This window comes from Bactrocera tryoni, chromosome 5, assembly GCF_016617805.1.
Source record: "Bactrocera tryoni isolate S06 chromosome 5, CSIRO_BtryS06_freeze2, whole genome shotgun sequence".
In the NCBI taxonomy this organism is placed as follows: Eukaryota; Metazoa; Arthropoda; class Insecta; order Diptera; family Tephritidae; genus Bactrocera; species Bactrocera tryoni.
Window position 1 is genome coordinate 8,564,302 of NC_052503.1, and position 14,606 is coordinate 8,578,907.

Below are 14,606 nucleotides of genomic sequence, written 5' to 3' on the forward strand. Positions count from 1 at the left end.
ATTTTTTCCGGGATTTGATTCACTTTTCGTCTCCTTTTACCGTTTGCTTCAGAAATGGTTCGATTTTATTGCGTTTCAGGAAAGAATTGCAGATGTTAATTCGGTCCATTAAATTTCATTTCAAACAATTCATGAGGTACCCAAACATCGAGCTTTTTTTGAAGCAAAACGGTGTGATGATGAATGTTAAGTACCTTAGCGATGTCATGGCTGCTTGTGGGACGATCTGGTCAATCTCTTCCATAATTTCATTGACTTCTTAAACGATAAGTCGACCAGAGCTTTCACATTGAAATATCCAGAACGGAAGCAAGCGAACCATTCTTGTGCTATACTAACTGATTGTCCCCACAAACTTCACAAATTTCTTTTTTATACAAAAATTTCAAATGAAACTTAAATATTCACCTTTCGTACACTATATGGTATGACACAACGTGATTGGTAGCACTGGAGATATACAACTGCAACGACATCTATTGAAAAAAGACTTTTTCGACTACCCAGTTATTAATCAAGGATCAAAGAAATATGCATATTGCCGGAAAATGAATAAAAATGCATAATAATTCAGACGCTAAATTAAAAACTAAAAATATATATTAAACGTGCAATTGAGAGCACATCCCACTTTAAAAACAGAGAGTAGGAAAGTAAATCTGTGCGAAAGCTAAAAAGCTCATCATTTTGGTGCCTCAGAGGCGAAAATGTCAAATAGTTAATTGTCTGAAAGCAAAGTAATTAAAAACAAATTTAATCAGTCAAACTTGTTACATCACAGCGCCGGCCTACTTGTTGGCTAATCATTTAAAAAGTTGGCGCTACTGCTCGTGCTCGTCGCAAATCCACTCACCTAACCAGCTCGTCGATGCGACTTTCATGCACACATATGCATTTAGCGCTTACTTACTAGTCCTCTATAGGCCCGGGTAGACATAATGTGTATTACTAGGCTGTTGGAGTTGGCTAAGCGGGTTCGGCGCGAAGTGCCGGCTACGTTGCGAGTGTCGCATGTCAAACTGTGTTAATTAATTCGCTGCAATACACAATGCAACATTCCCACTAATTTTTATAAGCCCATCAAACATACACATGCATACCTATATGTATGCAAGTATGTGTTATGACTTAGCTTGGCACGCATATGTTAGTAAAGACAGTAATTTTTCACTTTTCGTCCATTTTTATGCGAAAGCGTCACACAAGTAAACCAAAGACACTTGGAAAGTGTTGAAAAGGTTATGTAAGGTTCAGATATAATTAACAGTTGCGCATAAGTAAACTACTGTAAAAGTAAAATTAATCGAGCAGAAAATGCACATAAAAATACATTTTCCAACGAATAATTGAAATTTATTTAAACCGTAACAATTTTAATGCTTCATAAATGTTTAGCACCAGCGAAACCAGTTAGGCGAAGAGATATTTATTTAAAATGATTATCAGGTTGTGTTTTCCAAAATGAAAAAATAATAATAAATTTTCTAATCGACTAGCACTCCTGCTGTCTAAGAGCACTCATCAGCAACTCAGTATAAAGAAACTGTGGGACGACAATTCAAGCTCCATACGCACAGCTGTAACGAAATCATTGGTTTTTGGAAAAGGCAAAAACAGCTAATACGATGAGGAGTGCCAGGCCGCAGTGGAGAGAAAGCAGACTGCCTACCCGCAACGTTATGATCGATCACAGCACGCGCGGGATGGAATTGGCACCCAGAGTTGAAAAAGGAAACTATACGTATTTGCAGACAAAAAAAGAGAGGCCGAAATTCGTGAGTACGAAGAGCTTGACATGGTGAACCCGATTCCCCAATCGATGACAATGAAGCGAACGTTCTATTGCTCGACCATGAAGAAGTTTGAATAGCGGAGAGGCCGATAGCTTGCCTCCCGAGCTATTCAAATACGGCGGCGAATAACTGATAAGGAGCAAGATCGGCAAGGACCTCTTCAAGCCGTTCGATACCAAATAAAGTTTCAGACAAGGCGACTCCCTATCGTGCGACTTCTTCAATATACTCCTGGAAAAAGTAATTCGAGCTGCAGATAAAGAAGGTACAATCTTCTATAAGAATAACAACCGCGCCGTTAGTCCTACCTTCTCCAGACACGATAAGGGAGCGAAACAAATGGTGTGGTAGTGAACGAGGGCAAGACGAAACATCTCCTGTCATCAAACAAACAGTCGTCGCACTCGCGACTCGGCTCCCACGTCGCTGTTGACAAACATAACAGCCGAGTTTTCAAAAAAAAATTATGAAAAATTCATAAAGCAAGCAAATTATTCAAATGTTGGTCTTTGATTTACACAAAACTTGTAATAAGTTAATTTAATAATTAAATGAAAATAAGTGATGATGAAAATATGAATATTTTCGACCTCAAAACCCATGTAAGCCCTTAAAGTTTGTATGTTTGTATAGGAGTCCTCGAAAGTGATAACTGCATAGTATTCTCATTGTCGTGCATTCCAGCTGATAAAGTGCTACACATTAGCATTGACATCTTTTTTAGTTTTAATTGTGCTAGTTCTTTAACGGCTTTAATCTCACAAAACTCAGCATTAATTACTCAAGTACACAATTATACTTATATACATATGTATGTATGTACATACATATAATTACATATGTACGTATATTAATTGCAAAAATTCATAAATGTACTTCAAATTACCTTGAGGATTACAATTGAGCAAATAACCGACAGAAAACGTTAAAAATGTCACAACTGAAACCAGCGCATGTACCCCTATGTGTGTACATACATATATCTACAAGTGCATATTTTATATACTTCCACACTAATTTACATATTGTCATTCGTGTGTACATACATGAGTATGTGCGCACTGACCGCCGTAGATCAGAGTTGAGCTAATTTTATTGCGCTCATGAGCGACAATTTAATTTCCACGCATTTTTTGCCGACGCAACAGACCAAAGCGCCAGACTGGTGGCGGTCTTCGACCACTGCTGCTGCCCCGCCACTGGGTCAAGATCGTTCATTGCATCAATAACCAGAAAATAGTGGCAATTGCAAGAGCAGTGGCAATAACAACAACACCACCACGTAGCGCATTGAAAAACAAATTTGAATTGTTAATTTCGATAACTCAATATAACTGGAGTGTCGGCTCGGCCTTTAGCGCAGCAAATTGCGACATTTACCTGCACATATGGGAGTGTATGTGAGTGTGTGTGAGCTTAATGCAAGAAACTAGTTGCACGAAATTAGACGTAGTTTTTCTACTGCAAAAGCTCCTTGGCGCAATGTTACTTTTGCTTTCCTCAAAGCCAAACAGACGTAGATTGCCAGAATCGCTTTCCTTACTATGCTTGCAACAAATGCAACATACTTGCACCAAGACGATTGAAATCAGAAAAAGTATGTTATTAAATATCAAAATACCTTTTAATTTTCAAATAAAAATTCGGAAACCACTCTCTCTACTGAGCTCTACCTGTTAAGAGCATGTTCCATTTCTTTCATTTTGCAACCGTTGTAATAATTTTCGAGACCAAAAAAATTCTATCAGCTTAGTTACACTTGTATACAGACTTCTTCAGAGCTAATGAATGAACGAGTCCCACATTCTTTACCACACCCTCACAATTTTCCTATAAGAAATGAAAATATGAAATAAATTTTCCGAAGCGGGCCAAAAGCCGCCTCAAATATTACTCAATGACTGGCAAATAGCGTTCAACTATGCGTACTTATGTACATACATATGTATATCCGATTCATTTGCAACAGATTTAGGTTGTAAATTCCTAGAAAATTGTCTGAACGATAAGAAAGTATTTCAATTGCCGCTCACCTTTCGAAGAACTGCACCTTAAATACACGCATGCTTATCTGTCATGCCGACAAAAATGTAAGAAACAAACATGTATACACATCTACAACTCAGGTTCATGTCCTGAAATATATTGCTTTCATGTCACATAAATTGCGTAGATTGAACGAAGCGATTTTTGAAAACAATCGAACTGACAATTAACAATGACTCTGAAACACTATTCGTACATACCCTGCAGGGAAATTTTTGCTGGGTGGCGATTAAGAGTTCAATGAAGTCATTCCTCATTATTGTCTCTTTTTCTAGAAGACGTTTTGAAGAGCTTATGAGAAACTGCCCATAAACTATTTAATGAGTACATGACACGAATCGCAAAGTTGAACTTTTCATTTTAGCAAATCACTATCTGCTATGTACATACATACGTACATACGTAAGGCAGTAAGTAAGTTCTTACAAAATGTCTAAGTTCTGCTGGAGAAATGATTGTCATTGCGGCAGCATTGGATGTGCTTATCAAACACTACTCATTTGTTGCTTGGCACTGATTTTCACTCATAACACATTCATTCCATTATTTCTTGTTTTCAATGTTTTTTTTTCGAGCGCCAATAATTATATGATAAGTGCAAAAGCATCAACAATCTGCCCGTATATGTAAATACCTATACGTGTCCAAGTAATTATGCTTGTAGAAATGCATACCCAACAAGAAATACGGATCACAAAGATATTTGCGCAATTAACTTAGATTGGTAACGGAAATATTCATATCCAACCGAACCGAGTTAGGCAATCCAATATTTTAGATTTAGATTGAATTTTAGAAATTTAGAATAAAATGACATTGCTCTTCAACAACAACTTCGAAAACTTTGCCAAAAGTTCATATCATTACCTAGGTTAGGTAAGGTTATGTTAAATGAATGATCGATGATCGCAGGTGGACTGGTATATATAGTCTTTTGTGATGCCATAGAAAATAAGAACTCCTGCATTCTTACTTACAGATTGGCAAAACTCTTAGTAGCAAATTCGCAAAGGCGCTTAGTTTGAACTCCCGCAAGTTCGGTGGGATGTCTGAAGGTATGCGCTCCCAAGTGTTTAAGTCTTGACCTTCCAAACGCCAGACATTCAAAATGGAAGCGTTGAGTTGCGTCCACCTCACTTTCTTCCAAACAGCTTCTGCAAACGGTGTCTGGAAAGATCCCCAACACTACAACATGGACGCCAGTAGAGCAATGACCTGTTAAAAGCCCCTCAACTAGGGAAAGGCTAGCCTTACTAGCCTCACTAGATCTCTTGCGATTAATCTTGGGCAAAAAAACTTTTCGACTGCGCAACTACCGATGGTAGCCCAGCGCAGGCCAAGCTTCTTCGAAGCTCAGCTATCCAGTAGTAGAACACAAGAGGACACGGGAGCACCGTCCGCTCTCATTCTACCGATAGCGGTTCTATAATGCCTTTCCTTGCAAGCTCATCAGCTTTACAATTTCCTACGATTCCCATACCAGTCTTATCACAAAGACACTCGATGCTATTGATAGCAAGGTTAGGCACTCCTGCACCAATCCTGAACGCACTGTAAATGAGCTCAATGCTAGTATCGCCGCTCTGCTATCTGAGTGAATGGTCACTTCTCTAAAGGTGGCCGCACTCCGGAGTAGCAAATCTACTGCTACCTTGATGGCTGCAAATTCGACTCAGAACACTATAACATTACCAAAACGGATGGTTCTACACATCTCTCAAAGAATCGAAAAGTTGGACTAAAGCAGTTTAGATTCGTAAAAAATGCGTTTGGATTTTCCAGCATGGTCTCAGGCGTCTGCCGGTCAGCACTTTCAGATGACAGTCATCATACATATGAACTCGAATTCAAATAAACTTGGAGATCCAAACACCTGTTAGACAAATAGCCAGCTTGCATATGAAAATATTGCTTTTAATTACTGCAATCTAACTAATTATGCTGGCTATATCGACTTTCTTCTGTCATGGCGCTGCAGCGACGGCCACAGCTGGCCACGGCAAGCGTTAGAAGTTTCACTTACTTTATCAAGAACGAATGTTTTCCATGTGCACGGCAACTCCTGCAGTTTGTTTTGCGTCTTTTATTACTCGTTTACTTCATATTCCACTTATTGCAAAAAGACACAATAACCTAATAAATTCTTCACGAACACGTTGCAATTTTTCGCGTTATTTTTTGCTTTCTTCTAGTATGCTTACACTTAATGGGTAAGAATATAGAGAAGGTAAATCGCAATTAAGCACAATGTGCCAAACAACACAACACTTTTTACACAATTTTCTTCAAAAAAGAAGGTAAAGCATTTTACATTGCGGACATTTTTCGCTCCGTTTGCCAGAAAGGTGTTTTTTGTATTTTGTACCACTGTGAGTGTTTGCGAATTGCTGCTAAATTCCCACATTCACCAACTGTGACACTACAAACGGAAGATGTAATTTAAGAACGCACAACAAATCTTTGTGTTTATTTCCTGGAAATCGAGCCAAAAACGTAGTTGAAATATAGAGAATTAAATTAATATTCACGTAAATATCGCGTTTCACACACTTTTGCTCCGCTCCATATGTTTGAGCTCAACGGCTATTGCATACGTTCTGCCGCTTCGTTCGTCCAATTGCGCATTGAATCGGTTTGAATTTTACGAGCAATGCCAGTGATTGTTGCTTTGTTTTTATACTCCTATCCTCATCATCATTTGCTTTGCTTCACTTATTGTTTGTCGCTTGACACTGACATGCAACGAAAAATTGGAATCCCAAAAACAGCACAGAGCGGCGAGCGTGCGATCTACCGAATGGCAAGCCGGCCGACCGATAACTTCAGCTGTACTGTATACTTCACCTGTAGGCCAACGTGACGGCATACACAGTCCGATTGACTGACGCACGGTCTGTTGGCTGGCTGACTACCTGTCGTTGGCGGCGATGGTGGTTGCAGCGGAAATATGAAATATCCCCCGAAATAGCAGCACACGGACAGTTCGGGTGGTTTGTTTTGTTTGCTCAGCCAGCAAGCAAGCAGCCAGAGCTGAATTGTTGTGTTTTTCCGCTACTTCACTTGGCATTCGCACTCTCTCTCCCTCTCTGTCTTAGCCGCCTTTGCTCATCGTCGCTGCATTTTTGTGGAGTATAATGTGCCGGCACACTTTACGAGCAGCGCTTTATTTTCCCATTTCGTTTGTTGTTCACCCAATTCGACGCCACTCGCTCGCCTACTTCGGCTTCTACCTGCACGCTTTGTGTTCTATATGTGCACAAGTGTTTGTTGTTGTGCTTTTGCTCCTCTAATGTGCTGCTACTACTGACGTTGTCTAAGTAGCGTCTCTGGTTCAAGGGGGTGTCATGTGTCTTGAAATGTGTGCGATCATGGTCATTCGATTGTCGGTCTGTCGCTGTACCGGTTTGGCATTTAGCTACTAGTGGGTCGTTCGCCCGTCAAATGACTGTGTTGTGATTTGTGCAATCCAGTTTGTTTTTGTTGGCATTGTTGTTGTGCTCTTACAAGAAATGCATGTCGAAATGCCGATGTTGTCACTATTTTTAAATAATAATGATGATGACTCTGATGGATGGTGAAAAGAAAGCTACAGTAGTGGTTAGCGCTATTGAGTGATTGCAAAAACACATGCAATGGTTCGGCAGAAGACTTGTTGGATTAAAAATCTTCTTCTTCTTTATTGACGTAGACAACGGTAGTCGCATTGGGCAATGCGTTAAGGACCATAATTCTTCCGCAGAACTTTTTGCTCCACAACTCGTAACGTCGACTAATCAGATGTTGTCATCATCTATGCCTCTGCACCATATAGCAGGACGGGAATAATGAGTGACTTATAGAGTTTGGTTTTTGTTCGTCGAGAGAGGACTTTACTTCTCAATTGCCTTCTCAGTCCAAAATAGCACCTGTGGGCTATAGTTATTCTGCGTTGGATTTCGAGGCTAACATTATTATTGGTGTTGATACTGGTTCCAAGAAATTATCTACGACTTCCATGTCGTTTTTTACGTTGTGGGTCCCCAACCCAGCGCACAACCATGTGGAGGGAATATTTTGCCGTCAAACGGATGTTCTTGGTCTAGGGCCGGAAGCCATGAGCTACTTGACCCATATGTGAAAGAATCATTTCTGGCCACCCCCAAGTGAATGGCAATCAGGGAAATTTAATGTTGTTAGCATGTTTACTTAGTGGTAAAAGATTCAGTCTTAGTGTGTCATATTGGACAGAGGGATCCCTAGTATACTTCTTTCAACTCATACTAAAGGGTTACGCTTTCCGAAGCTTACTCTTATATTTAATTTTCTATAACACTGAAAGTTGTTTTGAACAGGAAATCGCTATCTAGTCTTTCAATATGGTACGTTAACTGAAGACGGCAAAATCTACTAGACCACTACTGGAAAGCTTTTCTCTATAATTTTACTCATCAGAAGTTTTAATGGATGCTACGACCGTTTGTATTGATTAAAAGCCTTAAACCTGTTAAGTAACGGTATGAATCCCCTTCCTCTTAAGTATAATTAATATAATACATACATCTGATTTGAATCAGTTTCATCATGTTCTCTTTAAAGCCAACATTGTCTATAAATAATATTGCGTTACTAATTTCACAATTCAAATACTGGAATACATACTCGTATGTACATACATAGAAATGTATACATATACAGTGAAAGGTACGCACATAAAGAGCTGTTAAAGTACCTTAACTTCGAGTGACTTTCTCACATTTGCTCCTCTGTCTGCGTTATCTGATGGCTGATGACTAATTGCAGGCAATAAAGCCTGCCGTCGAACCGTGCAGGGCTCATTTCTAATTTGTAGGAAAGGGTACGTTAGTCATTCTCCATGCATTACAATAACAATGCGATGACCAAAAATCACGAAAGGAAAACGACACGGCTATGTAAAGAATTAATCATTCATAGGACCTGCCTTAACAAATCTAAGTATGAGGCATATCCCAAAATACCTACCTGTGTGTAGATATGTTTGCATGTATACCTGTCATAACGTCGATGAATCTTATTGTAAGCATGCACCTACGCCTGAGTACACACAGGAGTGTGAGAGACAGTCGCTGCGTAGCGTAGGAAATTAACGCATTGCGGAAGTAAAGCTTAGGAAATGTCCACGTTTACGCCGAAGGAATACAAAACAAACAATCTGAGCGAGGTGAGCGCTCAGCGTGGGATCGCAGTAGTTAATGTCATCTGTTTGTAGTTACGGTTCGGCTTTTCCTGTGACGACTCACTCACTGTCACCAGATTTGTCGCAGATTGCAGATATTTGTGTTTATGTTTAATTTTTGTTTCTGTTTGAATATTCCAGACAAATGTCGCCACAAGGTCAGGACATGTCATCAGCATGGAATTGTCACCTTGTGCATGTCACCGACCGGTTTTCCATTATTTAATTGTAATTATCATTGCATACGTCTGACGCTTTGACGTCGCCAAACGACCAAAAAATATAGGTGGATGCAAAAACAATATACATATAGAAACGTAACCCAACGACGCCTTCATTAAATCAAATAGCATTCCAATGACTCGCCTCTTTCATTTTTAAAGATTGTTGACAATTTTTTGCTCAGCCAAAATGTTGCTTAATCCATTTTTTCTAATTTTTTTCTATTGAGCCAATATTTTTACTAAAAATTTATACGAAACACCCAAATTTTAGTTAATTCATCTTAGTCACAACTTCGTCGTGCGTCTCCATTACTATTTTTTGCTAACGATAATATAATGTAAACAAATTTATTAAATTTATTCATGTTGAGTCAGCTCGTGTAATAATTATTTGTAAACATTTCCTCTTCGAAAAAAAACGTGCTTAATGTTTGAAACGCAGTAATTAATATACAATGTACAAAATACAATGATCATAAAAAATTGATTGCTAATCACAGCATTGATAAAAACGATTGCTGCCTGCTGTTGAAGGTCAAACAAAAGTAACAAATTAGCAACATCAGTTCAGTCGTGAAATCTGTGTACATACTCTTTCCATACGTACATATATACTATACATGACACAGTAGTCTCCGCTTAATGAAGTATACGTCAAAATTAGACTGCCTATATACTAGTATACATAGTGCATAGTTTAGTTTCCAGTTTAACTAAAAAGTTGCCATAAAAAAGAGCCCACGAGTAAATATGGGCCCCAATGCTATCCAACCAAAACTTATAATTTTAGGTCCTCGATCGGCCGATGATTTTTAAATGAAACTTTCTCATGTCAGGTCTTATTTGTCAGGTCTTTTTTGCTGTGATTTTGAGTTTGCAATGGAAACACGGCTTTCTCATTGAATATAGAGTCTACTATACCACAAACAGAAGTATTTCAATGGCACAAAGTATTCCGTGAAAATCATGAAATCATCGAAAACTTGCGTTATGCGAGTCGTCCATCCATCTCTGATGATATTTCAATAGCAATCATTTAGATCGCTATTTTCACAAAAGGATTTTATTTAATAAAGCCTCTTTCCACTTATGTGGCAGACATCGAAACGATTGACGAAACGGTGCTTGAAAATTGTTGTGTTGGCATCAGAGAGTTAACAGACGATCTCAACGTCACTTATGGATCGAGTCAAAACATTTTGGTAAATTTTTGAGTGTGAGGCGTATCAATGCTACGTTCCTACCAAAGAGCCTTAATCTTTTGCAAAAACGTCGTCAAGCAGAGTTCGCAAAAGAAATTTTGGATAAGCTGATTCAGTAAATCAATTATTGGTGACGAGATGTGGCTTTATGAATATGAGCTCGAAAATGTGTAACAGTCTAGGGATTGGCCCGCCAAAAATGAATCGAAACTGAGAAAATTCGTGAATTCCATCCGAGTTGAGGCTTATAAGAAGTGTATGAAGAATTACATAAGCGTTGGTATGGTTGTAAGAGAAGCTTATTTTGAAGACGATATTTGTGATAAAATACGCGAAGATACAGTTTATTTTCTCAGTCCGACTCACATTTGGTCAGATGGTACTTGTTGTGCGGTTTAGTCTTTAATTAATTACCAAAGAGTAAAGCAATAAAGAATCAACGTTTTAGTGTAAAGTAGGTATGATTACGGTAATATGAGGGAAAGAACTGTTAAGAGCACCTCACAAAGCCCTGCTAAGTAATAGATCTTCAGAATTATGCTACACATGCACATATTTCGAAACCGCTAGCACTCACCGTTTCATGAGTTAAATCATTATTCAACCACTTAGTGGGAAATTTAAATCAGACAACATCGTTCTCGTCAATTATCCGGCACCAACGAGTAATAAATTTAATCAGAGTTTTTATAAGTTTTTTCTAGTTTTTTTTATGACGTTTGTTAAAAGTACAAGCCTCGCTCGCTGCGGAAGCTTAAAACGCAATTAATTTATTCATAGTTTTTATGCATTCACGAGTATGTTTTCCACTCCCATACATGAATTCATACTTCTTATGCCGTGGTGTTAATTATGTAATGCTATATTTATATACAATTATTCAATCTGTGATAAAAATGATTCGTTAAAATTCTCTTTACTTCCAAAGCGAATTATTTGCGATTTTTCTATTAGTTTTGTGTCTAATATTTTTTATAATTTTTTTGAAAATCAGTCTTGTTTGGGCAATTAGGTGTTATTCAATTATTGTATTAAAAATGGAATTTTTTCACTTTATTCGACAAGTACTTAAGAACAGTTATACTCAAATATATTTTATTAATATTTTCTCTTCATTCTCCAGATGGTTACATTCACTACTTATTAAACAAAAATTAAAAAATTAATAATTTCAATTGAAAAATATTTATTTACTTTTTCTCAAGGTGTACGGGACCATTACTTTTTTTCAGTCACTGTATCATACATAACTATAATACGCGCGCTGAGCATTGTATGCACTTAGATCTTCTCAAAACTTAACACCGCTTTATTATTTAATATTAAGTTTAATTGCAGTTGCCCTTTCATCTAAACTTTAGATTCTAAAGAACACCGAACGTCTTGGATGACTGCATGGAATAAAAGCGGTTAAGTTATTATTAAGAAATTACGTGGAAATTCTCAGCTTACACACAAATGAATGAACAAAAACAAAGGTATATACTAAGTACAAACATATATGTACATACATACATATGTATATACGGGTATATTCTACTTCCATTAGACTTTTTAAAATGCAGCAGTGCTTAACCTTTGTTAAGGCCAGCATATCGAAAGGAGCAAAGAGTACACAGAGAAACAAGATATTATAACAAAAGCTTGATTTGTAAATACCGTTTTGTTTTAAATAATGTTCGCAATACTATCCCTCTAACCTAACTTCGAACCCCCTCACGTTAGACATTTCCCAAATGAACACATTAACACAAAAGCTTTAATAGCTTCGCATACTTCAACCCCCGGAAAGGAATTGATTATCACGCCAGAGGTTTACCGTTAATTATTTTGGAACCGTAATGCAAATATCAGACAAATTGCAATTTTATCATGTGGTCAGATCAATGGATGATATTGTTATTAATGCTAAATGGAAACGAATAGCCACTTTATGAGCCACAAATAAAGTGGCGAGTTAAAAATTACTATTAACGCAAAAGGGCCAAACTTTTGGGAGCTGAATTTTATCAAGAATCGGGAAAGTATTGATTATTGAGCATAACATGCAGAAAGTTCTAAGAAATCTTCTCTCAAATGTGGCGTTGAAAACAAATTCTCAACATCTTAAAATGGCAAAATGTTTGCAAGAAGCTTTTATCAAAATCAAAGAGCAAACACCACATACATACTTAGATCGATGTTTTAAAAGTAGCATTATTGTGACACCCTTTTATTGAAAACGCATTAATGAATGGACCTGTTACGGTCAAATAGCCGCCTCACTCTGAGCTTTGCTTTATAGACTTTGTGAGTTTTATTAAGCGTGAGTTGGCAGGGCAGCGAACATGGAGAGAGGTCTATTTTGCGGAGTACTCATCAGCAGCCTGTTAATTGCAAGTTCTGCCAAAAGCAACTATTAGCAAACGATGGTGTCAAATATTTGTTGTACTTATACTTTTTTCAAACACTTACAGATCAGTGTAAAGACAAAGGTGGACTTCTATAATGTGGAATGTACTGTCACCGACCCAAGTTATGTATACTTCGATGCCTGCAAAATAAAAGCGGTCAATCGCACCTACAAATACTTCGCGATGATCGCAAAATTCCCCAGACGTCAACCAGTTCACAATATTTCGGTGCGTATTGCAATATTATCCGTAGTATATCTCCATGACGATTTCACTTAAAGTTGCAAAAATATTAATCAAAATAATTTGTGTGTGCGAAAAAATCAGATGACATTTGCTTTGCTACGAAGAGCCAACGGCTATAAGCCCTTCTTGTACAACTTCACTGTCGATTGCTGTAAATATATGAAGAAACGCAATAATCCCGTTATCAATTATTTTCACAGTTGGTTTGAGAAGTATTCCACGATTAACAGAACTTGCCCATATGGGCCGGTAAGAGCATCTAAAGTGTTGATTCCCCACCACACCCGCTTATCCTTTCTTTGCAGCAAGATGAAGTCGTCGATAAACTTCCAGTGAGTCACATCAACCGTATGACCACCGAAATCCTTCCGGTACCACAGGGGCAATATGTGTTCCACACAAGTTGGCTTTTTTACAATACAAAGGTAGCAATTGTTAAATTATTCTTTCAAATAATGTAATCAATCCAAGAACGCACAAATTAAATATTCTTACATTTCATGGCAAAGAAATTGCGCGCTCTTCCTAACGGGAAATTTGGGGGGATAAATAGTTATACAGACATATTATAGTTCTTTTAAGCACTCAATATTGCAAATCAAGTATTCGCAAGAATCTTCTTAATTTATTCAAGTCCAACGTCAACAATTCAACAAGGAACAAAAGTAGTACCCGAAAAACCGAATCGAATTAGTAACCTTGCACTTAGCTTATCAGCTTATCGGGTGTGGAAGTGGAAGATAAGTAACGTAACAGGTCCCATCAGAATTTAGGACTGCATTAACCTGTATAACACCATTCAAATGGTCTTCACGACTTCTTTTTCAAAAGAGGATTCGATGAACCCTATTTTCGAGTACCTTTTCCAATAAATCAAGTAAGTATGTCATGAAAATCACGTTCAGTATTGTCTTCTAAAGCTTGAAGAGAGTGCGGTTTCTTGCTAACAACCAATAAATTCAAGAAGTAGCATAATGATGTTAAATCACAACTTCTTGGAGGCCCTTCAACGCCACAATTTCTTGAAACAATCAAATCTCCAAAATTCGGTTGTTACGCGTGCTGTGTGACTCGTAGCACGGTCTTGTTGTAACCAGATTAACTTTTTCCAAATGCGGTTATAAAAAGTTGGTTATCATCGATCTATTCTGCTCTCCATTGACAGTGACGGTATCACCGGCTTCATTTCGAAAGAAGTACAGACCGATGATTCCAAACCAAAAACCACACTGAACTGTCAATTTAGGTGAATGTAGTGGTTGTCATTGAATAGTTTATGGATTTTCTTGGCACTAGCATCGAGAGTTTGGTTTATTTAAAGCACCACTCAGAAGAAAGTGAGCCTCATCGGAGAAGATGATTTTCTTAAAAAACAACGTTATCGTTTTCAAGCTGTTTCCGGAAAAAATCAGCAAATTCACGAAGTTTGCGGTGGTCCAATGGCTTCAGTTCTTGAGTAAGAACAATTTTAAACAAACGCAAGCCCAAATCCTTTCTCAAAGTCCAAC

General features: G+C 37.8%; 2 protein-coding genes across 3 annotated transcripts in view; one reads left to right on the forward strand and one right to left on the reverse strand.

Moving 5' to 3' along the window:
* The window catches only part of LOC120776536 (sodium- and chloride-dependent glycine transporter 2), a 74,443-nt gene that overhangs the window by 49,366 nt on the left and 10,471 nt on the right, over window positions 1-14,606 (reverse strand). Inside the window, exon 1 of one of the 2 annotated variants that reach the window (XM_040107271.1) lies at window positions 5,863-6,633. The exons of the other annotated variant lie outside the window; for it this stretch is intronic. The gene's annotated coding sequence lies outside the window, so the exon portion shown is untranslated. Of the gene's footprint in view, window positions 1-5,862; window positions 6,634-14,606 lie in introns of those variants that run through there. 2 annotated transcript variants of the gene reach the window in all.
* LOC120776945 lies at window positions 8,971-13,559 on the forward strand. The gene is made up of 4 exons (XM_040108028.1): window positions 8,971-9,018; window positions 12,916-13,080; window positions 13,180-13,347; window positions 13,404-13,559. Exons 1-4 carry the CDS (start codon window positions 8,971-8,973, stop codon window positions 13,557-13,559), a joined length of 537 nt encoding a protein of 178 aa, XP_039963962.1.